At 36.4% G+C, this 26385-nt stretch overlaps 1 protein-coding gene across 6 annotated transcripts in view; it reads right to left on the bottom strand.

Annotated features, from left to right (window-relative positions):
* The window catches only part of Atr (ATR serine/threonine kinase), a 111507-nt gene extending 86761 nt beyond the window's left edge, over positions 1 to 24746 (bottom strand). For 2 of the 6 annotated variants that reach the window (XM_058574885.1, XM_058574888.1), the window contains exons 1-15: positions 24588 to 24746; positions 21257 to 21348; positions 13917 to 14066; positions 10437 to 11314; positions 9302 to 9495; positions 8579 to 8770; positions 7886 to 8076; positions 7157 to 7309; positions 5576 to 5783; positions 5186 to 5448; positions 4000 to 4190; positions 3824 to 3924; positions 3357 to 3528; positions 2173 to 2343; positions 476 to 670 (exon numbers count right to left, since the gene is read on the bottom strand). In XM_058574885.1, coding sequence (XP_058430868.1) covers positions 476 to 670; positions 2173 to 2343; positions 3357 to 3528; positions 3824 to 3924; positions 4000 to 4190; positions 5186 to 5448; positions 5576 to 5783; positions 7157 to 7309; positions 7886 to 8076; positions 8579 to 8770; positions 9302 to 9495; positions 10437 to 11314; positions 13917 to 14066; positions 21257 to 21348; positions 24588 to 24646 — 3210 coding nt within the window. In that variant the 5' untranslated portion in view covers positions 24647 to 24746. The remainder of the gene's footprint in view (positions 1 to 475; positions 671 to 2172; positions 2344 to 3356; positions 3529 to 3823; positions 3925 to 3999; positions 4191 to 5185; positions 5449 to 5575; positions 5784 to 7156; positions 7310 to 7885; positions 8077 to 8578; positions 8771 to 9301; positions 9496 to 10436; positions 11315 to 13916; positions 14067 to 21256; positions 21349 to 24587) is intronic. The other 4 variants (XM_046431924.2, XM_058574886.1, XM_046431925.2 and 1 more) reach the window with 4 other exon arrangements.
* Positions 24747 to 26385: the final 1639 nt, after the last annotated feature.

Genomic DNA, 26385 nt, shown 5'->3' with positions numbered 1-26385 from the left:
AATTAGTATTTCATTTAGAACTTCATCCATGAATCGGGGATGGTGGCACACACCTATAATCCCAGCTGCTTGGGAGGTTGAGGCAGCAGGATCTGGAGTTCAAAGCCAGCCTCAGCATAAGTGAGGTGCTAAGCAACTCAGTGAAACCCTGTCTCTAGATAAAATACAAAACAGGGTTGGGAGTGTGGCTTAGTACTCAAGTGCCCCTGAGTTCAATCTCTAGTACTGGGGAAAAAAAAAAAAGAGAGGACTTCATCCATGAGAATAACTATCCTAGCCCATTATGGTGAAATGATCAAATAAAATATTAAAAGAATTCTACTTAATATGTGTCTAAGACAAAGATTATTTAACCCAACAACATTTAATATATTTTTTTAGGATAGGCTATAAATTATTCTCCTTCCCATTAGAGTAAGTTTTCATTAATCCTACTTTAAACAAAAGAATAAAACATATACAAATATTCAATTACCTTCAGATAATGAAGCGCACGTTCTAATTCATCTTTGGAACAAGAACAAACCAAATGAGAAAAGATATATTTGAAGTTATTTATTAAAATCTCTCTACGATTGACATTTAATTGTTTTCCTAAGGTTCGAATGAGAGCAGAAGCTGCAGGGCTTGCTTTGGCAGCAAGGTCAGGCAGTAAAACTTGTAAAGTCCTCTGAAAAAGAATACAGAAGTTACTAAAAAGTACATTTGTCTGTGTGATAAAATATTCACATAAGCTATGTACAAAAATATTCGAAAATGCCATACACATTTGAAGTCCAGATATAACTTGAATTTGAATTCAGATTTACCATTTATTTACTTGTCTGGTATCTAGTGAGCATCTGCTATGATTCAGGCACTGTAGATATTACAAAACAAGCAAAGTGCCTGGTGGCATAGAAGGTGGAGACACACAATAACAAAGAAGATCATTTCTCATGAGTATGTGTTAAAATCCACACATGCTCTAAGGTAAAGAAGTCTTAAGTCTGATGAAGTCTTTAACTTATATGTAAAGAAGAAAATCTTTTAACATATCTAACATAGCAATACTACAACAAGTCTATCTTCATTGAGGTCTATTTTCTTTAAGATCTTATTCATAAAATACACATGGAACCCAAAGATAAAATGGTTGGCCTTTCTTTTATTCTACACGTACCTAATGAATACTTACTGCATGTCAATCACTATTTTAAGTACTAGAGATATAACAATGAACAAGACTCACACTTTGCCTTCAGAGACCATCTTACTTGTGTTATGCTTCCAACTTAAATATTAACACTATAAGACTTCTAAAATCTTTTAAGATAGTTTCTACAGAGTTATCATAATTATTATGTTAGAATGATTATGTAATATTCTGTGACCTAAAATTAGACACTTAATTTCTTCTTTGCTACTTGAACACTGTTGCAATAAACATCTGTATTTTTTGGTTCCCAGAGTAGAATTAATAGCATAATAGTATGAACTGCTATTATAATTTATTGTTAAGAGTAACAATATATCTTGCTTTTTGGAAAGGATAAGAAGATAATCTATTCTTTTTCCTGTTACTGGGGACTGAATCCAGGGGCACTTTACCACTGAACTCTATCCCCACCCCTTTTTGTTTTTTTGGGTCTCATTAAGTTGTCCAGCAGGCCTCAAACTTGCAATCCTTCTGCTTTGGTCTCCCAAGTGGCTGGAATTACAGGTGGGTGCCACCAGGCCCAGCATCTACTCTCTTCACCTTTTAAATATCAGGCCAGTGAATTTCAAAGATTTCTCAAACCATATCATACTACAAATTTTTCATTTGAATTCATAGCAGATCACCTATACCACTAGTTTTGTACATTAATACTCCAACTCCTCAAAGGGAGAAATGATCATATTAGTCTTTGAATTATCAATAGAACCAAAGGCTCAACTACTTCACTGAATGAATTTGCACAGCCAAACCTACAGAGCAGTAACTTAAAATCAATAGGGACTTAAGTTTTATAGGATAATAAAAACAAAACATGTAAATTTGAAAATCTAGGATCCATATGCTCCTTAATGTATTTGCCAGATTTCTTGGAAAAAAAGGGAAGAAATAAAGAAAGGCCGACAATATAATGAATAAAATACTGAATTAATAAAATACTGAATCAATTAAGTAAACTATACATTGCAACTCACTGTAAGGAAACGATTAAGATCAGGAAAGTCAAAAACATTGGCAATTTCAGATAAGGTATTTAAAGTCATTTCTCTCTGGTGAGCTACATCTTGTTTTCGCATCTCAGAATTCTGGCAAGGAGTACTTGGAAGTGCTGTCATCTGACTGGAGTGAAGAGATTCTACCAAAAACTAGAGCAAAAACAATTTTATTATTATTAGAAATTTTAATGCTTTTTCATCTAACATAAAGGGTAGTCAGTGTTCTACATTGCTTGAATTGACTCATTGAATATAACATTAATGAAATGGATTATGTCATAACTCCCTTTTACAGATGAAGTAACAAGGCTTATTTTAAAAACTTGAATACCATGCGAACAATTGTATCACAAATATAGGATAAAACTAATATTTTAGTATAGACTACCCTTTCAGCCATTCACTGAACATACTTTTCTGAAAACAAAGTGTGCTATCTATAACATCAAGGCATACAATTTTACTATCGCCTAAAAGGCTAAAAAAAAAAAAAAAAAGGATTCTCCCCTAAAGATTAATAATGGTGTGATAATTCAATAAATCATCATAAGATGACTTGTCCCATGCCGGGGTTATGGCTTATCAGTAGAGAACTCGCCTCACACGTACAAGGCCCTGGGTTTGATCCTCAGCACCACATAAAAATAAATAAATAAAATAAAGTTATTAAAAAAAAAAAAGATGACTTTTCCCTCTCTCTTTTTTTTCTTTTGAGAGAGAGAGAGAATTTTTTTAATATTTATTTTTTTTAGTTTTTGGTGGACATAACATCTTTATTTTATTTTTATGTGGTGCTGAGGATTGAACCCAGTGCCCCGCGGATGCCAGGCAAGCGCGCTACCGCTTAAGCCACATCCCCAGCCCTTCCCTCTCTTATTTACAATCTATGTCTTCAGATCAATATGCTAAAATATAAAATGGCAACATAAAAACATAATTTTAAAATAATATTATAAAGCAAGCAAAATAACACATGGACACATGTTCTTTCTTTCTTCAGATGTTTCCTGGCTGAACTCAAACTGGGCTCAAGCAAACCTCCCACCTCCACCTCCCAAGCAACTATAGGTGAGCACCACCATAGCCAGTTTTATTTATTTATTTTTTCAAACTCTTAGAAAGTACTGCTATTACCTATAGTCAAGATGAATACTGATTCTCACCTGACAGATGGGTTTCTTATACTGACTGAAAAAACTTTGCAGTTTAACACTTTTAGCTGCAACCAGAGCTCTAATTTCTGTATATGCTGCTCCAGAGATAGACGCTGACTTAGATAACAAACAATGCAATAAGTGCAACAGTGCAAAAGGTACCAAATCTCCTTTTGCTGCCCTAAAATTTAAAAACAAACAAACATGTATATGTATAATCTATGCCTCCGAAACAAATAAAAACCCACAAATATAAACATGCTGAATCCCATTTTTACAAGTAATATCAAATACCTCGCATTCATTGTCTTTTTTTTTTTTTTTTTTTTTTTGCAGTGCTGAGGATCAAACTCAGATCCTCGTGCATGTTAGGTAAGCACTCTACTACTAAGCTACATCCCCAGCCCTCACTGTCACTTATAGCAGGAATATAAGACAATGATTAAAATAAAGAATACAAATGCTGCCAAATGTACCTTCCAATGTCCCCTGTTGTAAGAATCAAGGTATCCTTCAACTCATTATTTCTTGATATTTGGGCATGTGTATATGCTTCCTTCATTCTTAAGACAAATAGCTAGAATAAAATTAAACTAGTTAAAAAAAAAAAACTTAGAGATAGATTTATAACCCAAATGTTGAAAATATTAACCTCTTTTATAAATCCATCTTCAGAACCCAAGGCTTCCAATATATGTTTGATATTTCCACTAAAAGCCACTCTAACATCCTTGTCTGGATCTTCCATTAAGTTTAATAAAGTTCCAAGAACTGCTTTAACATCTGTTTCATCTTCTCTAAAATCAAGATGTTTACAAATATGATGTAGATTATCTATGAAAGCTAAAGGGAGAGAGTACACATTACCTAATGTGACACATTAAATATCAAAGTTATACTGTAAAAATATTGTCAATAAACAACATACTGATGAACATTCCCAAGTTCCTTTATATGCCAACACTTAATATTCGAATATACATACCACACAGAATTAAAATAAGATGTTTATAAATTTGAATTGCTTTATACTTATGCCATAAATGACTAAAATCAAAAATAAATTCTAAATTTTTAAGCTACAAATAATCCTTTTTAGATTTTATAAATAATTGTATGTTACCATGCAGACTTAAGCACATTTCACTAATTCAAACAACCTTGAACTAAGAGGATTTTTTTTTGTAGTGCATAATTATACATAATATTGGGGTTCATTTTGACATAATCATACATGCATGGAATATAATTTGCTCCACTTCAGGGAAATCTCTATTGTTAAAATTACAAGATTTAGGGGCCCTAAAACTACCTACTATCTATTGCTTTGAAAACTTGGGAACAATTTCCAACTTACTGCCTAAACAAATGAATTTTTCTAGTATTTGTACAAATTTTATGCTCCCCCAAAAAGTCACATTTTATTAACCCTGGAAAGTAGCCAAAAAGATACAATCTACAGACCTCAGTTGGGCAAGGTAATCTATATGAAGTTCTAAAGGTTCAAAGTGGTTACGGGACACAATAAGATGGTCTCTGGTATCACTGAAGAAAATACATAATATTGAACCTTACAATATTATACCAACTTTCTGGTTTGCCCCCATTAGACTCTCAAATCACAAGAACATTTTAAAAATCAAAAAATCATTTATCTTATTAGTTTTGCGATAATCTAATACCAGTCCCATACCATTTATATTCAATCATTACTGAGCATTCAATCTATCAAGCATATAACTTGTTATAATCTTTTAAGGCTTCAGACTAATTTTGTCATCGATATGAAAACTGCAACTTTAACAGTATTTTATATTAAGTAAATCATAACCACTCACCAAGTTTTACTGGACTAGGTGTTTTTTTTTCCAATAGGAAAAGGAATGGCTTGCAAATAGAAGCTTTTAGTTGAGAAGAGGAACATTCATGTTGAGAAATAGCTTTCAGGCTTTTACAGAAGAGGTCCACATTTCCATGCTCAGAGAAAGGTTCTATTAAAGAACTTGTCAAATAAAACACGCCATGAAGAGTACAGACCAGCTGACCAAGTATAGAAGCAAATTCTTTCTTGACAACGTCAGAATCATCTTTGACTTTATCTCTGGGGGAAAAAAAAAAGTACTAAGTCATCTTGCTTACAATGAGCAATAAACAAATATTTACATATATAGCCAGAGAATGAGTCTTCCAATCAAGTGATACATTCAAATTAAAATCTTAATACATACATAAGAATCTTGGGAACTCTGTTACAAGGATTCTTCTGCTGCAGTAAGATAAAAAATCCATTAACACAACTAGCCCGGATTATTTCATGGGAGCTCTGCAAAGCCCAGTTGTAAACTGCTGTTCTCCATTCAAGGAATATTCTTCTTGGAAACAGAGTTAGAAGAAACACACATCTTGACTGTGTCTGTGGTGCTGAGAAAATTAAGTCTATTAAACAAGATTTCTAACAGTGTTAATTGAAAATCATCTACCAGAGAGTAAACAAACAAGTTAGTTATCTTTGTAAAATTTTCTTCTTTTTTTAGATAACAAAAATTTATTGCCCAAGAATGTCAACCAGTGAGATGTAAAACAACTCTCATGTTCTGCTAACAGGGGTGTAGATTGGCACATCTTTGGGGAACAATATAGCACAACAGAGTTCTGGGTGTGCAAACTCTACAACCCAACAATTTCACTCCTGGAAGTCACCCTGAAATACTGATTCTCAAACTTTAATATGCACATGAATTGCCTGATCTTGTTAAAAATGCAGATTCACAATCAGAAGTTCTAGATGCAGCATAAGCTTCTCTTTTTCTAATAAGTTTCCAAATGGTGGTAAAACCACACTCAAACAGCAAGCCCTGGACTTTGTCATTTATAAAAACTTTCTTTGAAATTGTGTTTGTAATTGTGAAAACAATTTGATCGCCCACCAAAAGGAGAATTGATAGTGTTTGTTCTACAGTTACCTACTTTTCAGAAGTTTAAATAAAATACCAGTTCCATGTATTACCATGGATAAATCTCATAAAGATAATGTTGAATAATAAAATGCAAGTTGTAAAAAGAAATAGAATTCTACCTATTATTTGGAGAAAAATACATCTATAGTAAAAGTAATAAAATATTTATCAGAACAGTAAAACACCTAATTCAGAACAGTAGTTATCACTAAGGAAAGAATGAGGGGAATAAAACTGGTGAGGGACAATAGAAGGGCTTCCATTACATCCATAACATTTTTACTTCTTTTTTTGTTGTAGTTTACCCCTCACCCCACACTAGGATTGAACCCAGGGTTTTTGCACATGCTAGGCAATGCTCTACCACTTGGCTATATCCCAACCCTTTTTATTTTGAAACAGGATCTCTCTAAGTTACCTAGTCTGGCTTCAAACTTGGAATAATTCTCCTGTCTAAGCCAAAGTAGCTGGAATTACAGGTATGTACCACCACGCCCAGCTAACAATTCAATTCTTAAAATGGGAGGCTGATATAAGAAACTTTGGTGTATTACTCTCCATTTTTTTTTTTTTTTGGTATTTCTCAAATATTTCATAAGTTTCTTAAATGAACATCAAAGATATTTAAGAATATATTTCAAATTTTTTTACAGAAAGCAAAGAAATGGGATATGAGGCAGACTTTCATTTGTTCCTTTGAATATATTTAATTCCCTTCTGAATTATAAAAGTATACCCCCTCTATTAATTATTGAAAAAAGTTAGTAATAAGTGTCATAAACTGTACAGTGATAAGTTAAAACAAAGCAAAACAAAACTACACTCATAAGACATAAATTTGTGACCACTTACAGCAACTATCTGAAATCCTCTGGCTTAATGTTAGAAGACTAGTGGCAAAAGTAGTCAGCTTTAAAGAATCATCATCAGAATGGGAATAAATCCATGGAAGTGACAGCATTCCACATAAATCTTCCAGAATATGATCTTCAAATGAATTTTTTACTACAGAAGCACAAAATAGAACACAAATTATACTTATTCCTTAACCATATCTAACTTTTGTCTTTTTTCAATAAAAATATATATATTGGGAACATCAAATGGAATTATAATAAACATTCAATAAACAGGGGTTCTTAATGTAAAGGGCCATGAATAATGCTCTTCCTTTTTCTTTTTTGGTGCTAGGGATCAAACCCAGGGCCTTGTGCATACAAGGTATACAATCTATCACTAAGCTATACTTCCATCCCTAGGAATGATGTTCTGAGGTCTGTGAAGCCAAACAAATTAAATGTGACTTTATAAAAATATTCATCTATGCACTATTTAAAAGAGTTCTTCAAATTTTCATATTTAAAAATAATCTTAAGTTATAAGTAAATTTCTATTGACTAAAATAAAAATATTATAAAAATAAGTTTGAAACTAAGAAATTATTAACAATCTTAACTGATCAAAATCAAGAAATATCTTCTGGGTAGTCCTAACACTTGTATATTTAGGCTTCAGGCAAAAACAAAAGCCTATTTCAACACTGATCAAGGCTATTCCGATCTACTGATTATTTGTACTCACCTTGCATATAAATCAAAGCATCATAAATTTTCACCACATTATCAATGACTACCTCCAGTTGAGGTTTCTGAATAGATTCTAACAAATTCCTACAGCTCTTAATCACTTTTGTGTAAAAATCCAAAGACATCCAAGTTATCAGTACTGAAGATTTCTTTTCACATTTGTGCTGACAGTCCTTGAAATTATGGCTGCAATAAGTACATTTTTTAGGAGACATTAGAATTAAGATGAATTATGATATTGTCAAACATAATACTATAGCAAAGATGAAAGAAGAGTACAAAACAAACCTATAACAACTTTAAAAACAATTAAAAGAAAACAAACAAGCTAATTAATATCTTTATTACTATTTTAGGTTTATAATAACTATGTTGGTTTCAATCACTCTTCTGATTTAGGAATTAAAATTAATCAGGGATCCTTAAATGTGGTATCACCAGGCTCAAAAATTACTGAACACATGTCTGCACAATTATTAACTGGTTTAGTAAATCTTTTCTTCTTTCTGTGCACACTTAGCACAGTGCCTAGCATTTAGTAGGCATGAAGCAAAAAACAAACTCATAGACTTCACTGAAAAGTTTGTGTCCCAAGGTCACAAATGAAGTTAATAAAAAGGTCTCCTTCAACAGGAAATCCAAATTCATTATAGGAAACCCACCCAGAAAATACAAGAAGTTGTTTTACCAGTCCATGTTTTGATGACAACAGTGAACAGTACACAGAGCAGTCAGTTGTAAGATAACAGTGATTCCTTCTAAAGCCTCAATAACAGGATTCTTCAGACTACTACATTCAAGGGAAATCTGAAGGGATTCAGCTTTTTGTTTCAGTGCATTCCATAATATGCTTTTTTTGTTCATATCCACATGTTTAATTCTATAATTAATTACAATGACAGTAAAAAGAGATATTAAATATAAGTCTGGTTAAAACATGAAGCATGGGACTGAGGATCTAACTTAGAGGTTCAGCACATGCTTAGCATATGTAAGGCTCTGGGTTCAATCCTCAACATCAAAACAAAAACAATGAAACATATTTAAACAAAAATGCCATGTAACATGAACTTTTATCTATACTAAGACAAACTTAAAACAATGCTCAGGCTGGCTGAAATATGGCAATTCTTTGGCTATGTTACAAAAAAAAAGGTTTACTTGTTAACATTTGAAAAGTTATTGATAGATGCACATTTCAGAGATATTTCATATATTAATTAAATAGGCATGTAAAAACATTCAAAGTAACTACATTTAGCCATGTAGAACTATTAAAACAAGAACTATTAAAACATTTTAAGCATTCCTTTGACTAAGTTAGAATGATTTTTTTTTGTCTATTTAAATCAAAGTACTTAACTAAAGCTGATTTTTAAAGTGAATAAAATTTAAATGGCTAAATACAAACTGAATAAGGTCATACTCTTCCGACTGTTTCGATGCTCTTTTGAAAGAACTTAGAGAGGAGCTGAGTCTACGTCTTTTGGGTGATATTCCATCACTATTAGTGCCAAGATTTTCCTGTTGAGCTTGGCACTGTATTTCCTCAATGATTTCCATACTTTCCATTTTCAAGGCTGCATAAAGTGGGCCCAACAAGTACTGAGGAAACAAAAATAATTTCAAAAACTATCTCTTAGAAAATATGTCTATATTACAGGCAGCAAAAATGCATTAGGTGTTAGCTACATGTTTTCAAGTAAATTTAGTAAACTATTTTGGGGGGCTGGGTTGTGGCTCAATGGTAGAGTGCTTGCCTACCATACATGAGGCACTGGGTTCAATTCTTAGCACCACATAAAAATAAACAAACAAAATAAAGGCACTGTGTCTATCTACATCTAAAAAAATTAATAAATAAATAAAATTTAAAACAAAATATTTTGGAGGTTTCTATAAGGCAAACCAAACACCCAAGTTAATCTTTATTATTTCACAGTCCATAGATCAATGATAGGTTTATATTTTAGAAGGCTTATAACAAATCCTTCTCTCTATAATCTCTTTTTCCCCTACCAAAATGCTACAAAGAAAAATTCTATAACAGAATTAATTTTTCCATACTATAAATCAAACAAGATTTCTAGATAATATGAACTAAAATGCTTAAACAAGTTACTACTACACATCTGAATATTTTATTACCTGACTTCCAGTTTAAACAAGAAAGAGGGCATAATTTGGCATGACTAATTATTCATAGATTTTATAAGTGATTGATTATAACATGTCAAAGATAAAAATCTATGTGAGTGATCAAAGTCTGCAATTAAGTTTATAACTAGCCCTATTTCAAATAATAATGTAGCAAATTTACCCTTCACTTTAAAACATTTTACTCTACTGGCAGTTCATTAACAACTTAATGAACAAATACTTCAGAAATCAAAGTAAAAATCCAATAGGAAGCCAGACTAAACCATGAAAATCATTATATCTTCAATATATTATAAAAGATACTCTTTCTCATTACATCTTGTACATATACATACATTTAAGTGACCAAAATACACACTGTACAAGTAACTTTAAGAATTACTCACCTTTACATCTGCCTGAACTCCAATAACATCTGCAAGAGCTCTACAAATATTTCCTACATAGACCTTCCTGACTTGTAAAGCAGATTCATACCCAGCTGGCACAAACTTTATGAAATACTGCAGTAAATGACACAAAGCTGCTTTTAGCAAATCAGACTTGAGCCGCATAAGCACACCATCTTCAAACATGACACAGAGTTTTTCCAGCAGCATATTTAAATAGACAGGTTCAATATTTCTATAAGCTTCTGCTTCAAAAGGGAAGAGTGTCTTTATAAGTTTTGATAATGGCTCTTCATACAGTTTTAAGTGATCAGCATCCATTTCTACAAGATGTTTTAACAATTCCAAAAATGAGCTGAAGAAAGCACTGGCTGGTTGTGCTGGTAGTCCTCCAAGTTCAAAGAGTTCAGTTACAAGGCTTATTGCTAAGCATTTAACTTTTGGACTACCATACTCTAGAAGAACACAACCTATTCGCCAAAGAAAGAGTTCTTGCCTTCTAAAAAACACAGTTGCAATAATACGAATAAGAACCATTAATAAAGTGACTTCAATACATTCCAAATTTTGCATGCTAACAAACTGCAAAGGAGCTGGTTGTAAGTATTCCATATGTTCATCTAATTGGCTTAAAAATCGGTTAAAGACCACTGGCCATTCCACAACATCTCCCATTGCACTTCTTCTGTGGAGGCAAATCAAGTCTTCAAAAAGATATAATAATTCCTTTGTGAGTACCCCAAAAATAGTAGGACTCTTGCTTTTAAAAAGAAATAATAATGAGCAGATAACTTCACAGATTTTCTTGTGTAACATGTGACAGGATGGAGTTGCTGCAATCCTTAAAAGCCTTGTGATGATCCAATTACTGAATTCTTTAAAGTAAACAAAAAGATAATCAGTAAGTATATCAGAAGTGTTAATTTGCTAAATGCCCAAAGACTGATTTTTAAAAGTATAAACTTAAATAACAGTCTCTATTCCTTACACAATGGAAACATAACAGTAGTTTTGAATATCATCTTTAATAGCTTCTTAGCCTTTTGTCTAAGATCAAGTACAGAATATCAACTTTGAGTCAGACAGATAAGGTCCTAGCCTGTCACATACAAGTTGCCTGAACTTGGCATTTTTGGAACCTCTGTAACATCATCTACAAAAGGAGAATAATGATATCTATGCTATGGGCTGCTGTAAGGGTCAAATAAGATGTGTGCGAAATATGCAGGATACTTTCCAAAGTATAATAAATGTTCAACATATGGTAGTTATTATCACTCCTTCAAAAAAGATTTATTGAGTGGAGGGCTAGAGGTATATAGCTCAGTGGCAGAGCAATTGTCTAGTGTTAAGGCCCTGGGTTCAAAAGGGAAGAGTGTCTTTATAAGTTCTGATAATAACTCTTAGTTACTTTTGTGCTCCCCTAGCACACACACAAAAAAAGATCAAGTGGTAACTCTGTCCCAGGATAAATCATCATAGTCGTGTCCACACAAACCCTATAGAATTCTTGAACTTTTTGACTACAACTAAGAAATATATTTTATATCATGGCTCAGTATATTTACTTTAAACATATAAAACAAAACTTTTATGAACTTAAAACAGTACTTATACACATTACATTCAATGTACCATATTTCTAGTCTATTTTATCTTATCTTGAATGCCAAAACTCCTTAAAGTAATTTCATAACCCACTAGTCAGTTTACAAAATATCATAGCAAAGAATATGGACAAACAGCCAGGTGTGGTGGTGCATGACTGTAATCCCAGCAGCTCGGAAGGCTGAGGTAGGAGGATCATGAGTTCAAAATCAGCCTCAGCAACTTAGTGAGGCCCTATCTCTAAATAAAATACAAAAAAGGGCTGAGGCTACGGTTCAATAGTTATTGCCCCTGGGTTCAATCTTTGGTACCAAAAAAAAAAAAGAATACGAGAGGCTGGGGTTGTGGCTCAGTGGTAGAGTACTTGCCTCACACGTGCAAGACCCTGGGCTCAATCCTAGGCACCACATAAAAATAAATAAGTGAAATAAAGGTATTGTGTCTGACTACAACTAAAAAATAAATATTAAAAAAAAGAGTATAAACAAACAAGTGATTATAATGGTTTAACAATCATTGTACAAGAAACACAGAATGCTAGTACTAAAAGAGCACAAAGAAATAGCAACCGAGCCAGTCCTGGGAAGTCAGGAGTAAAAGAAAAAAACTTTTGGAGGACATGCTATTAAAGTTGAGTCTTGAAGTGTTAAAATTTAAAATACTTCATTATATGGGGGGCGGACAGGAAGCTTGCTTTGCATCTCTTTATTAGGAGACCAATAAAGAGATAAAAGTAGTTGGAATAATAAGAATTAAGCATAGCAAAAAGCCTCAAAATATAGAAAAAAATGTCAGCAAGTTTTTTTTTTTAATTAACTATCTGCCTTTTTTTAATATTTATTTTTTAGTTGTAGTTGGATACAATATCTTTAATTAATTAATTATTTTGTGGTGCTGAGGACGGAACTCAGGGCCTCTCCCGTGCTAAGTGAGTGCTCTACCACTGAGCCACAACCCCAGCCTCAATTTTTTTAAAAATATTTTTTAGTTATTGATAGAGCTTTATTTTATTTATTTATATGTGGTTCTGAGAATCCAACCCAGTGCCTCACACTTGCCAGGCAAGTGCTACCACTGAGCCACAGCCCCAAGCAAGTTTTTTTGCAATATTTTATTTTTCTTTAGTTGTTGATGGACACAACATATTCATTTATTTATATGCAATGCTGAGAATTGAACCTAGTGCCTCACACATGTGAGGCAAGTGCTTTAACCCTGAGCCACAACCCCAGCAAGCCCAGCAGCAAGTTTTTTTCTTAAAGCCAGATAGTAAATAATTTTTACTTGAGTGCCCAAGTTGCCTCTGTAGTGATTACAGACCATAAGTAAACAAATGGGCATAGCTGTGCTCCAGAATAAGAAATGATCTAGAAAAAAAAAAGATTACCAAAAACAGAAAAAAGAAAACTGTGCCAAAATGTTCAATGGCAAATGAACATTTTTGGTTACTTCTGCTCTAAGTATTTAGCATTATGATAATAAAAATAAAATTATATGAGATAAAAATAACCAATACCACTACTGCTTTGTTCCCTCAATTTCTATCAAACCTGACTCAAAAGTACAGCCATAGTCATGTGCAGTGGTGTAAACCTGTAATCATAGAGACTCTGGAGGCTGAGGCAGGATAATTAGAAGTTTGAGACAAGCTTAGGCAAGCCTCAGAAACTTAGCATAATCTGGTCTCAAAAAAACAAGTGTGTGGGATTGGGGGTTGGGGTGCTGGGGATCATTGGTAAAGTACCTTGGGTTCAATTCCTGGTATCACACACACTCACAGTGCAATCACATACTTGATAGTTCAAAAGAGCAGAAAACGGTAGATTTCAATAAAATAGACTGTGGATGACTGCAGATGAATGCACTCACCAATACAACTGCCTTTGGTCTCATGTTGCCACTGGCTTCCATTCACATTTACAAACATAAGTGGGGAAGATTTCATGATATGCTGGATGAAATCAAGCAACATCACAGAGGTTGGCTGAGAGTCAGTTTTCTTTACAAGTTCTAGAGCAACTAAAATAATAAGAGATAATTTTAGAGCCTTGACAACTTAAACAGCAGATTTTACGTTAAGAAACTAGACTCTGGTGATCAGAATTATGTCCAGCATAGTGTTCAATGGTAAATCGATAGAGCTACAAACACTACAGTCTTATCTAATTTTAAATGTTTAATAATAACTTGCATTCACCTATCATAATTCCATTCAGCAAATGTGTGTTACAGGATTACAATATACCAGGCACTATGCTAAAATATAAAGATTAAAATAAAATCTCATAATCCAGGAGGAGTCAAGCAAATAAATAATAGTATAATATGGTTACTGCACTTATCTAGAAAAGAAAAAACAGGTATCTCGGAAGACACACTGAAGGAATTTCTAGATGAGAAGCTGGTCAAGCACAGGGGAAGGCAAATGGTCTAAACAGAGGGGGCACTTTGTGAAAACACATCTTGCAAGTAGTCAAAATCCTCTGTGCTTTTTTTCAGAAACCTTAACTATGCTGATTGAAAAAAAAAAAGGCTAAATGGTTACCATATCATAAAAACTGTCTGTGCCAAATATGGAATGAAAATTATAAGCCCTAAGTGAAATGCCACTCTATAATAAAAACTCCATGTAATTTCAAGAGATATGACACCTTCTTAGACTGCCACAATAAAGAGTTGATTCAACAACTTACAGGGCTGGGGTTGTGGCTCAGCAGTTGAGCTCTTGCCTAGCATGTGTGAGGCACTGGGTTAGATTCTCATCACTATATAAGAATAAACAAATAAAATAAAGGTATTGTGTCCAACCACAACTAAAATATAAATATTTAAAAAAAACCAACTTACAGAATTCTAGTACCTCTTGAAAACAAAAGTAGCTACTCATTTAAAGAGTTTTTCCATATACAAGAAAAAGAAACAGGTGGCCCGCGGAGGGGCAGAGCTGCCAACCACGCCTGCAAGGTAGGCGGGCCTGCGACCCACCAGCAGAACAGGCACAGCGGCCTGCTGAGGGGCAGAGCCGGCCCCTCCCCCGACGCCTGCAAGGTAGGCGGAACTGTGACCACCGACAGAACAGGCCCAGCAGCCCGCGGAGGGGCACAGCCGCCCCCCGCGCCTGCAAGGTAGGCGGACCTGTGACCCACTGGAAGAACAGGCCCAGAATTCCGCGGAGGGGCAGAGCTGCCCCACGCACCTGCAAGGTAGGCGGACCTGCGACCACCAACAGAACAGGCCAGACCTGCAACCGACAGACAGAACAGGCCCAGCGGCCTGCGGAAGGGTAGGGCCGCCCCCCTCCCCCGCGCCTGCAAGGTAGGCGGACCTGCGACCCACAGGCAGAACAGGCCCAGCGGCCTGCAGAGGGGCAGTGCCACTGCCCGCGCCTGCAAAGTAGGCAGAACTGCGACCACCGACAGAACAAGCCTAGCGGCCCGCAGAGGGGCAGAGCCGCTGCCCGCGCCTGCAAGGTAGGCGGACCTGCTACCAACCGGCAGAACAGGCCCAGTGGCCTGTCGGTGTGGTAGGCACATTGCCCCAATTGGGGGAGGGGCAGAGCCGCCGCCCGCGCCTGCAAGGGAGACTTTGCAACTATACAAGAGCAATATAAATATATAGGGGGAAAATTCAATAGCACAACAGTTTCACCAAGCAGAAAGAAACGCGAACAGTATGAAGAGACAAGGAAAGAAAGGACCACAAGCAATGCAGGTCAACTCAACGTTAGAAGAGGTAATATCTGCAGCAGATGGAATGTCAGATAAAGAATTCAGGATATACATGCTTCAGATGATCTGGAGTCTCAAGGAAGACATCAGACAGCAAAATCAGACAATGAAAGATCACTTCGACAATGAATTACATAAACAAATCCAAGAAGCAAAAGATCAACTATACAGGGAGATAGAGGTTATAAAAAACAAACAAACAGAAATCCTACAAATGCAGGAAGCAATAAACCAACTTAAAAACTCAATTGAGAATACTACCAGCAGAGTAGAACACTTAGAAGATAGAACATCAGACAATGAAGACAAAGTATTTCAACTGGAAAAGAACATAGACAGCTCAGCAAGACTGTTAAGAAACCATGAGCAGAACATCCAAGAAATATGGGATAACATAAAGAGACCAAATTTAAGAGTCATTGGGATACAGGAAGGGATAGAGTTTCAAACCAAAGGAATGAGCAATCTATTCAATGAAATAATACGAGAAAACTTCCCAGACTTGAAGAATGAGACAGAATCCCAAATCCTAGAAGCCTACAGGACGCCAAATGTGCAAAATCATAAGAGATCCACACCTAGACACATTATAATGAAGATGCCCAACATACAGAATAAGGAGAGAATTTTAAAAGCTACAAGAGAAAGGAAGCAGATTACATTTAGGGGTAAGCCAATCAGGATAACAGCTGATCTTTCCACACAGACTCTGAAAGCTAGAAGATCCTGGAATAACATATTTCAAACACTGAAAGAAAATGGGTTCCAACCAAGAATTGTGTATCCAGCGAAATTAAGCTTCAGGATGGAAGATGAAATTAAAACCTTCCACGACAAACAAAAGTTTAAAGAATTTGCAGCTAGAAAACCATCTCTTCAAAACATCCTTGGCAAAACATTACAGGAAGAGGAAATGGAAAATAACAATGAAAACCAACAGTGGGAGGTAGGACACTAAAGGGGGGAAAAATAATCAAAGAGGAAAACAAACCATGTTTAGTAACAGAAATAAACAAATATGGCTGGAAGAACAACCCATATCTCAATAATAACCCTAAATGTTAATGGCTTAAACTCACCAATTAAGAGACACAGGCTAGTAGAATGGATCACAAAACAAAACCCAACAATATGCTGCCTACAGGAGACGCATTTGATAGGAAAAGACATACAAAGACTGAAGGTGAAAGGTTGGGAAAAATCATATCACTCATATGGACTTCGGAAACAAGCAGGAGTGTCCATACTCATATCAAATACAATAAATTTCAAGCCCAAGTTAATCAAAAGGGATAAAGAGGGACACTACATACTGCTCAAGGGAACCATACACCAACAAGACATAACAATCATAAATATATATGCCCCAAACAATGGTGCCGCTATGTTCATCAAACAAACTCTTCTCAAATTCAAGAGTCTAATAGACCACCATACAATAATCATGGGAGACTTCAACACACCTCTCTCACCAATGGACAGATCTTCCAAACAAAAGTTGAATAAGGAAACTATAGAACTCAATAACACAATTAATAACCTAGACTTAATTGACATATATAGAATATACTACCCAACATAAAGCAGTTACAGTTTTTTCTCAGCAGCACATGGATCCTTCTCAAAAATAGATCATATATTATGTCACAGGGCAACTCTTAGACAATATAAAGGAGTAGAGATAATACCATGCATCTTATCTGATCATAATGGAATGAAACTGAAAATCAACGATAAAAGAAGGAAGGAAAAATCATGCATCACTTGGAGAATGAACAATAGGTTACTGAATGATCAATGGGTTATAGAAGACATCAAGGAGGAAATTAAAAAATTCTTAGAGATAAATGAAAACACAGACACAACATATCGGAATCTATGGGACACATTGAAAGCAGTTCTAAGAGGAAAATTCATTGCTTGGAGTTCATTCCTTAAAAAAAGGAAAAACCAACAAATAAATGATCTCATACTTCATCTCAAAATCCTAGATAAAGAAGAGCAAAACAATAGCAAAAGAAGTAGAAGGCAAGAAATAATTAAAATCAGAGCTGAAATTAATGAAATCGAAACAAAAGAAACAATTGAAAAAATTGACAAAACTAAAAGTTGGTTCTTTGAAAAAATAAATAAAATCGACAGACCCTTAGCCATGCTAACGAAGAGAAGAAGAGAGAGAACTCAAATTACTAGCATACGGGATGAAAAAGGCAATATCACAACAGACACTTCAGAAATACAGAAGATAATTAGAAATTATTTTGAATCCTTATACTCCAATAAATTAGAAGATAGTGAAGGCATCAATAAATTTCTTAAGTCATATGATCTGCCCAGATTGAGTCAGGAGGATATAGACAACCGAAACAGACCAATATCAATTGAGGAAATAGAAGAAACCATCAAAAGACTACCAACTAAGAAAAGCCCAGGACCGGATGGGTATACAGCAGAGTTTTACAAAACCTTTAAAGAGGAACTAATACCAATACTTTTCAAGCTACTTCAGGAAATAGAAAAAGAGGGAGAACTTCCAAATTCATTCTACGAGGCCAACATCACCCTGATACCTAAACCAGACAAAGACACTTCAAAGAAAGAAAACTACAGACCAATATCTCTAATGAACCTAGATGCAAAAATCCTCAATAAAATTCTGGCCACTCGGATACAAAAACTTATCAAAAAAATTGTGCACCATGATCAAGTAGGATTCATCCCTGGGATGCAAGGCTGGTTCAATATACGGAAATCAATAAATGTTATTCACCACATCAATAGACTTAAAAATAAGAACCATATGATCATCTTGATAGATGCGGAAAAAGCATTCGACAAAGTACAGCATCTCTTTATGTTCAAAACTCTAGAAAAACTAGGGATAACAGGAACATACCTCAATATTGTAAAAGCAATCTATGCTAAGCCTCAGGCTAGCATCATTCTGAATGGAGAAAAATTGAAGGCATTCCCTCTAAAATCTGGAACAAGACAGGGATGCCCTCTCTCACCACTTCTGTTCAACATAGTTCTCGAAACACTGGCCAGAGCAATTAGACAGACGAAAGAAATTAAAGGCACAAAAATAGGAAAAGAAGAACTTAAATTATCACTATTTGTAGATGACATGATTCTATACCTAGCAGACCCAAAAGGGTCTACAAAGAAACTATTAGAGCTAATGAATGAATTCAGCAAAGTGGCAGGATTTAAAATCAACACGCATAAATCAAAGGCATTCCTGTATATCAGCGACAAATCCTCTGAAATGGAAATGAGGACAACCACTCCATTCACAATATCCTCAAAAAAAATAAAATACTTGGGAATCAACCTAACAAAAGAGGTGAAAGACTTATACAATGAAAACTACAGAACCCTAAAGAGAGAAATAGAAGATCTTAGAAGATGGAAAAATATACCCTGTTCATGGATAGGCAGAACTAACATCATCAAAATGGCGATATTACCAAAAGTTCTCTATAAGTTTAATGCAATCCCAATCAAAATCCCAACGGCATTTCTTGTAGAAATAGAGAAAGCAATCATGAAATTCATAGGGAAAAATAAAAGACCCAGAATAGCAAAAACAATGCTAAGCAGGAAGTGTGAATCAGGCGGTATAGCGATACCAGACTTCAAACTATACTACAGAGCAATAGTAACAAAAACAGCATGGTACTGGTACCAAAACAGGCGGGTGGACCAATGGTACAGAATAGAGGACACAGAAACCAATCCACAAAACTACAATTATCTTATATTTGATAAAGGGGCTAAAAGCATGCAATGGAGGAAGGATAGCATCTTCAACAAATGGTGCTGGGAAAACTGGAAATCCATATGCAACAAAATGAAACTGAATCCCTTTCTCTCGCCATGCACAAAAGTTAATTCAAAATGGATCAAGGAGCTTGATATCAAATCAGAGACACGCTGTCTGATAGAAGAAAAAGTTGGCTACGATCTACATACTGTGGGGTCGGGCTCCAAATTCCTCAATAGGACACCCATAGCACAAAAGTTAATAACTAGAATCAACAAATGGGACTTACTCAAACTAAAAAGTTTTTTTCTCAGCAAAAGAAACAATAAGAGAGGTAAATAGGGAGCCTACATCCTGGGAACAAATATTTACTTCTCACACTTCAGATAGAGCCCTAATATCTAGAGTATACAAAGAACTCAAAAAATTAGACAATAAGATAACAAATAACCCAATCAACAAATGGGCCAAGGACCTGAACAGACACTTCTCAGAGGGGGACATACAATCAATCAACAAGTACATGAAAAAATGCTCACCATCTCTAGCAGTCAGAGAAATGCAAATCAAAACCACCCTAAGATACCATCTCACTCCAGTAAGACTGGCAGCCATTATGAAGTCAAACAACAAGTGCTGGCGAGGATGTGGGGAAAAGGGTACACTTGTACATTGCTGGTGGGACTGCAAATTGGTGCAGCCAATTTGGAAAGCAGTATGGAGATTTCTTGGAAAGCTGGGAATGGAACCACCATTTGACCCAGCTATTCCCCTTCTAGGTCTATTCCCTAAAGACCTAAAAAGAGCATGCTACAGGGACACTGCTACATCGATGTTCATAGCAGCACAATTCACAATAGCAAGACTGTGGAACCAACCTAGATGCCCTTCAATAGATGAGTGGATTAAAAAAAATGTGGCATTTATACATAATGGAGTATTACTCTGCATTAAAAAATGACAAAATCATAGAATTTGCAGGGAAATGGATGGCATTAGAGCAGATTATGCTAAGTGAAGCTAGCCAATCCCTAAAAAACAAATGCCAAATGTCTTCTTTGATATAAGGAGAGTAACTAAGAACAGAGTAGGGACGAAGAGCAGGAGAAGAAGATTAACATTAAACTGGGATGAGAGGTGGGAGGGAAAGGGAGAGAGAAGGGAAATTGCATGGAAATGGAAGGAGACCCTCAGGGTTATACAAAATTTCATACAAGAGGAAGTGATGGGAAAGGGGAAAATAATACAAGGGGGAGAAATGAATGACAGTAGAGGGGGTAGAGAGAAAAGAGGGTAGGGGAGGGGAGGGGGGATAGTAGAGGATAAGAAAGGCAGAATACAACAGACACTAGTATGGCAATATATAAATCAATGGATGTGTAACCGATGTGATTCTGCAATCTGTATACGGGGTAAAAATGGGAGTTCATAACCCACTTGAATCAAAGTGTGAAATATGATATATCAAGAACTATGTAATGTTTTGAACAACCAACAATAAAAAATTAAAAAAAAAAAAAAGAATAAGAAACAACAACAAAAAATTTCTCTGTGGCACTTGCTATATCTCTACCATTGGCACAAAATACTGCTAAAAAATAAGGGTCACTTGATCAAACCTGGCCAAATATATTTCACGTATAACATCTGATTTACATTACTGATAGAAAAACAGAATTATTTTAAGTTTACATAAGAAATAACTGCTTTCTTACCAACATTTACATCTGTAAGTATTCGATCAATGAACTGACATAGAATTTGTCTTGGCTTCTGTACAACTGTATTATATTCCTCTGGCATGGCACTAAAATACAAATAAAAAGCTTTTAGTCCAAAATTCTCTACAGTTGAACTTATCAAATGTGCTTAGTTTCAATGTTGACATATGAAGTATATAGTTCTGCTTAAAAAAGAGAAAATCTAAATTCATATCTATATAGAAGGGGGGAAAAGACATGCAAAATGACACCACAGAGATTCAAAGTGTAGAATCTAGACCTGCCCTGCCACTAGCTGCATATAGCCACTCAGCACTTCTCAAACTGTAATTCTATAGCCAATCAATAATAATTTACCATATTTCTGTCCTCCTACTCCCTGGCAACCACCATTCCACTTTTCTTCCTCCATGAGTTTTATTACTGTAGGTACCTCATGTAAGTGGAATAGAACCATACTTATCTTATTTCACTTGGCTTGTCTCAAAGTTCACCTATATTGTAGCATATGTCAGAATTTCCTTCCTTTTTAAGGCTGAATTACATTTCATTGTATGTACATATCAGATTCTGTTTATTCAATCATCTGTTGATGGATGCTTGAGTTGCTTCCATCTTTTGGGACTATAAACATGAGCAGAAAAATATCTGTCCAAGTCCCTGCTTTCAGTTCTTTGGGGTATATAGCCAGAAGATGTGCTGGATCATATGTAATTCTATGTTCAATTTTTTTTTTTTTGTGGAACCCCCATAACATCATATCCCCACTAGCAACGCATAAGGGTTCCAATTGTCCCAGATTCTCACCAAAAATTTTCTTTTTGGTTTTTTAAAAAAATATGATAGTTATCACAGTAGGTATGAAATGGTATTTCCTTGTGCTTTTGATTTGCATTTCCCTAATGATTAATGATATTAAACATCTTTACACATGACCATTGGCTGTTTTTAGAACTTTGGGGAAATTTTATTTAAGCCCTTTGTCCATTTTTAATCAAGTTGCATTTTGTTGTTGTTGAGTTGTAGTTCTTTTTTTAAAAAAATATATTTTTAACTGTAGTTGAACATAATATCAAATATTTTATTTATTTTTATGTGGAGCTGAGGATCGAACCCAGTGCCTTGCACATGCTAGGTGAGCGCTCCACTGCTGAACCACAACCCCAGCATTCTGCATATTAAACTCTATCAGATGCCTCTCTGGGCTAGAAATAGAAATTTGAAAATTACCAGTATATAGATAATATTGAAAGCAATCATACTAGGTAAGACTACTTTGTAAGACAGCCAATATAAATAGGGCCAAGAACATAACCCAAAAGCAAATGGAGGAATAGTCAAAAATGACTCCCAGCTGAGCATCGTGGCAAACACCTGTAATATCAGCAATTGGGGAAGCTGAGGCAGTAAGACAGTAAGTCTGAAGCCCTCCTAGGCAACTTAGTCAGACGCTGTCTCAAAATAAAAAATAAAAGAGGCCGGGAATGCAGCTAAGTGATAGAGCATCCCTAGGTTCAACCTTTAGTACCACACATACCAGACTCCCAGATTTTTGGGTTGAAGAAATGAGTAAACTTGATATCACTTTCTAAGATATCCCCATTTCAGTAAATGAAAGAATTAAAACATGGAGACGTAGTTCAGTGGTAAAGCATGTTCTTAGCATGCATAATGCCTTATTTACTCTCCTGCATCAAAAAAAAATTAAATTACAAAAAAAGTTGGGAACATTAGGACACATGAAGAATTTGTATTGGACAAGTTGAGTCTTAATTACATGAAATTGCTAGTACATAATTGTGTGTGTGTGTGCAATTCTATAGAAGATCTGGCTTGGAGAAACCTACTTGGATTCATCATATGGCAGACAGGAGTCAAAGGCAGAAGAGTGGAAAGATAACCCAGAGACTATTCAGAGTAAAGAATACTAACAGCAGAAACAAATGGGGCATTTGATGTAAGTCCCTGACTTAGGGAGAAGGACCCACAAATTAGAACACCAACATCTCATTCTTTTTTTTTCTCCCCCAAAAGTCTGTCATGGTTAAATAAGGGAGAAAAAAAAAAAAGAAGAAGAAGAAAAAGACTTGATGGCCTGAATCTGAAACCTAGCCCCTGAAACCTGCTAGCTGTGGCTTTGGTTCTTCCAATTATTTTTCTTAATATATAAAAATAACATTGCCTCATACTAATCACGGAAATACTATGAAAATAGATAAATGAGTACTGAAGTAGTTGTAATAAAAAAAAGTCATGGCAATGAAAAACCATTAGACAATTCTCTGTAGGTAAGTTTTTCTCTTCTTCTCTTGGAATGACCACAAACAACTGAAGGGTAACCTAAACTCTACTGATAAAACATACTATTTATAAATCCAAGAAACCCGTAATCCCTGCTACTCGAGAGGCTGAGGCAGGAAAATCCCAAATTCGAGGTAGTGAGAACCTGTCTCAGAATTAAAAATTCGTTTAAAAAGGCCTAGGGATGTAGCTCAGTGATAAAGCGCCTCTGGGGTGGCCTCGGTATAGCAATCAAAACAAAACCACAGGGAGGGGGGTACAGCCCAAGGGTAGAGCTTGCCTAGCACGTGTGAGGCGCTGGGTTCAATCCTCAGCACCACATAAAGGTATTGTGTCCATCTACAGCTAAAAACAAAAGAAAAAATTAAAAAACAACAAAAACCGGTTTAACATGATGTTACTCTGGTGATTTACTGAAAACAGGCATAAGTAAATGAAATATGACTTTCAAACTTTGGTAAGGCTGTGCACGCTTAGATTTTTGGTCCCTGTGTCCGAGCCCTCTGATTTCTAACTCCACTAACGGAGTACGGATTGGGCAATGGATGCCAAGGGACTTCAGAAGGGGCTTTCTTCACTCGGAAGAAAGAAATTCAACTGCCTTTTGCAGCTACCGATTTCCCTTGCAGAAATTCAGAAGCCGTGACTTTTCCTCCCAAAGCAGTTTTTGGGACAAAATATAAACCAATCCCTCAAGGGACCATAAAGAAGAGAAACTGTCCCGAAAGCAATCCGCGAGGACACTTCCTTCCAGCTGCACCACACAGAACCTCCAGGTCGGGGCGAGCTCCCGGGCGTCCCCAAGGCCAAGTCGGGCCGGCTGACGCCCCGCTCCGCTCGGACCCGCTACCCGCAGGTCCGTCCCGACGCCACCGCGTCCTCAAAACCGCCACTCCGCAGCAGGGGCGCCCAAATCCGACGCCGGACATTTTACCCAGGACCGCGGCGGGAGAGGGGGACGTGAGCCGCCAGCCGGCCCGGAGGAGGAGGACGCGGGACTCAAGACCGCCTGACCTGGCCCTACCTGCCCAGCTCCCGCAGGGCCGGGATCATGGAAGCCAGCTCCAGACCCTGTTCACCCATGCTGAGCCAGCGCGCCACTCGTCAACCACGCCGCCGCGAGTTCCGGGTCTCCACAGCAGCCTCTGGTGGATGGCGGGGCACCAGACGGGGCCTCGCGAGGCTCAAAACTCCTGCCGGAAGCTCCTGCCAACCCGGTTCATCAAACACTGTTTATTTTCCTCTTAGGACCCGGAGGAAGCCGGCAGGCTGCGGGGGCGGGGCGAGCAGGCGGAGAGGGGCGGGGCGAACTTGCACCGGTGTCTCGCGGGCTGTGTGGATTCAAAGCAGCTGGGCTCTGTCCCTGGGGCGCTCAGCGCTGCAAAACCCTGAGCTGGGTAGGAAAGCCTTGAGCGACCACCAGCCCAGACTCCTCCTCACAGAAGTGAGAACTGAAACAGCTCAGCAACCGAAGGCCAAGGGTTTCCACCCGCACAACGCTGTCACATCTCAAAACGAGTGCTTCTCGTTTAGCCATCACTCTTGTCCAGGGTTTTTCTCCTGAGAGAATCTGGGCGGATTCGAGCGCGGTGGCTCATGCCCCTAATCCTAGCAGCTCAGGAGGCTGAGGCAGGAGGATCGCGAGTTCAAAGCCTGCCTCAGAAATTGAGCTCAATTTAAATAAAATACAAAATTTAAATAAAATAAATTTTAAATTTAAATAAAATACAAAAAGGGTCTGGGGATGTGGCTCAGTGGTTAAGTACCCCTGGGTTCAATCCTCAGTACAAAACAACAACAAAATCCAGGGCAGAAGTGGGCCTATCCTTGTCCTTTCGATTCTAGCAATCTTTTTCCCCCAAACGAAAGTTACTCTTCGGCTTCCTAGATTTAGGATCCTACCAACCTTTAATATTTAAAAATGGAATTTAAAATAATAATTTTTTTTAATATTTATTATTTTTAGTTGGACACAATATCTTTAACTTTACATGGTGCGGAGGATCCAATCCAGGTCCTCACACATGGTAGGCGAGCGCTCTTACCGCTGAGCTACAACCCCAGCCCCCAAAATGATATTTGATTTAAAGTAACATTCAGAAATGGACAACTTAGATCTGTCTCAAAAACATTTTTTTTAAAGGGTTGGGGTGTTATCAGCGGCAGAGTGCCTGCCTAGCATGTGTGAGGCTTTGGGTTTAATCTCTGGTGCCAACCAAAAAAAGGAAGAAAAAAAATGTGATAGAATGACAACCAAATATGCTCCTGCCTCAGGGTCTTTGCATTTGCCAAACCCTTTGCCTTGACACTGAACTCCTTTACCATCTGATATTGCCCCTTTTCCTTCAGGCGTATTTGCTGAAATAACACCAGAGAACCTCGTATAGACTAGCACGCATACACTTTTTCCTCCTCGTCTTCTATTATTTTTCTTCATGGGAATTAGAACCAAGTGGTATATTACATATTATTGTATTGATGGTCTCTAGAATATATGGTCCTTGAGAACAAAATCTTGTCTGTTTTGTTCACTGTAGATACTCAGGACCTGAAATAGTGCTTGGTTCCTAGTTGGTGCTCAGTTAATAAATGTTGAATGAGTAATGAATTTTACAATGGAAAGAACATGATTTTAGGAGTCACAGGCCCTGCAAAAGTTCTCATTTGATTTGGTAGAAACTGTATGACCACAGTTATTTAATTTCTCTATACTTCAGGGGTTTTGGGGTTTTTTTGTTTTTGTTTTTTTTTTTTGTCTGTAAAATAGCATGAATAATATCGACCTTGCAAGATACACCACAAACATCAAATAAGAGACGGTA

The sequence above is a fragment of the Marmota monax genome, unplaced genomic scaffold (genome assembly GCF_021218885.2).
Source record: "Marmota monax isolate L192 unplaced genomic scaffold, Marmota_monax_Labrador192_F-V1.1 WCK01_AAM20220418_F8-fsc00022, whole genome shotgun sequence".
Taxonomy (NCBI): Eukaryota; Metazoa; Chordata; class Mammalia; order Rodentia; family Sciuridae; genus Marmota; species Marmota monax.
The sequence above is the reverse complement of the archived record's forward strand: the minus strand, read 5'-3'. Positions and strand labels throughout refer to the sequence as shown.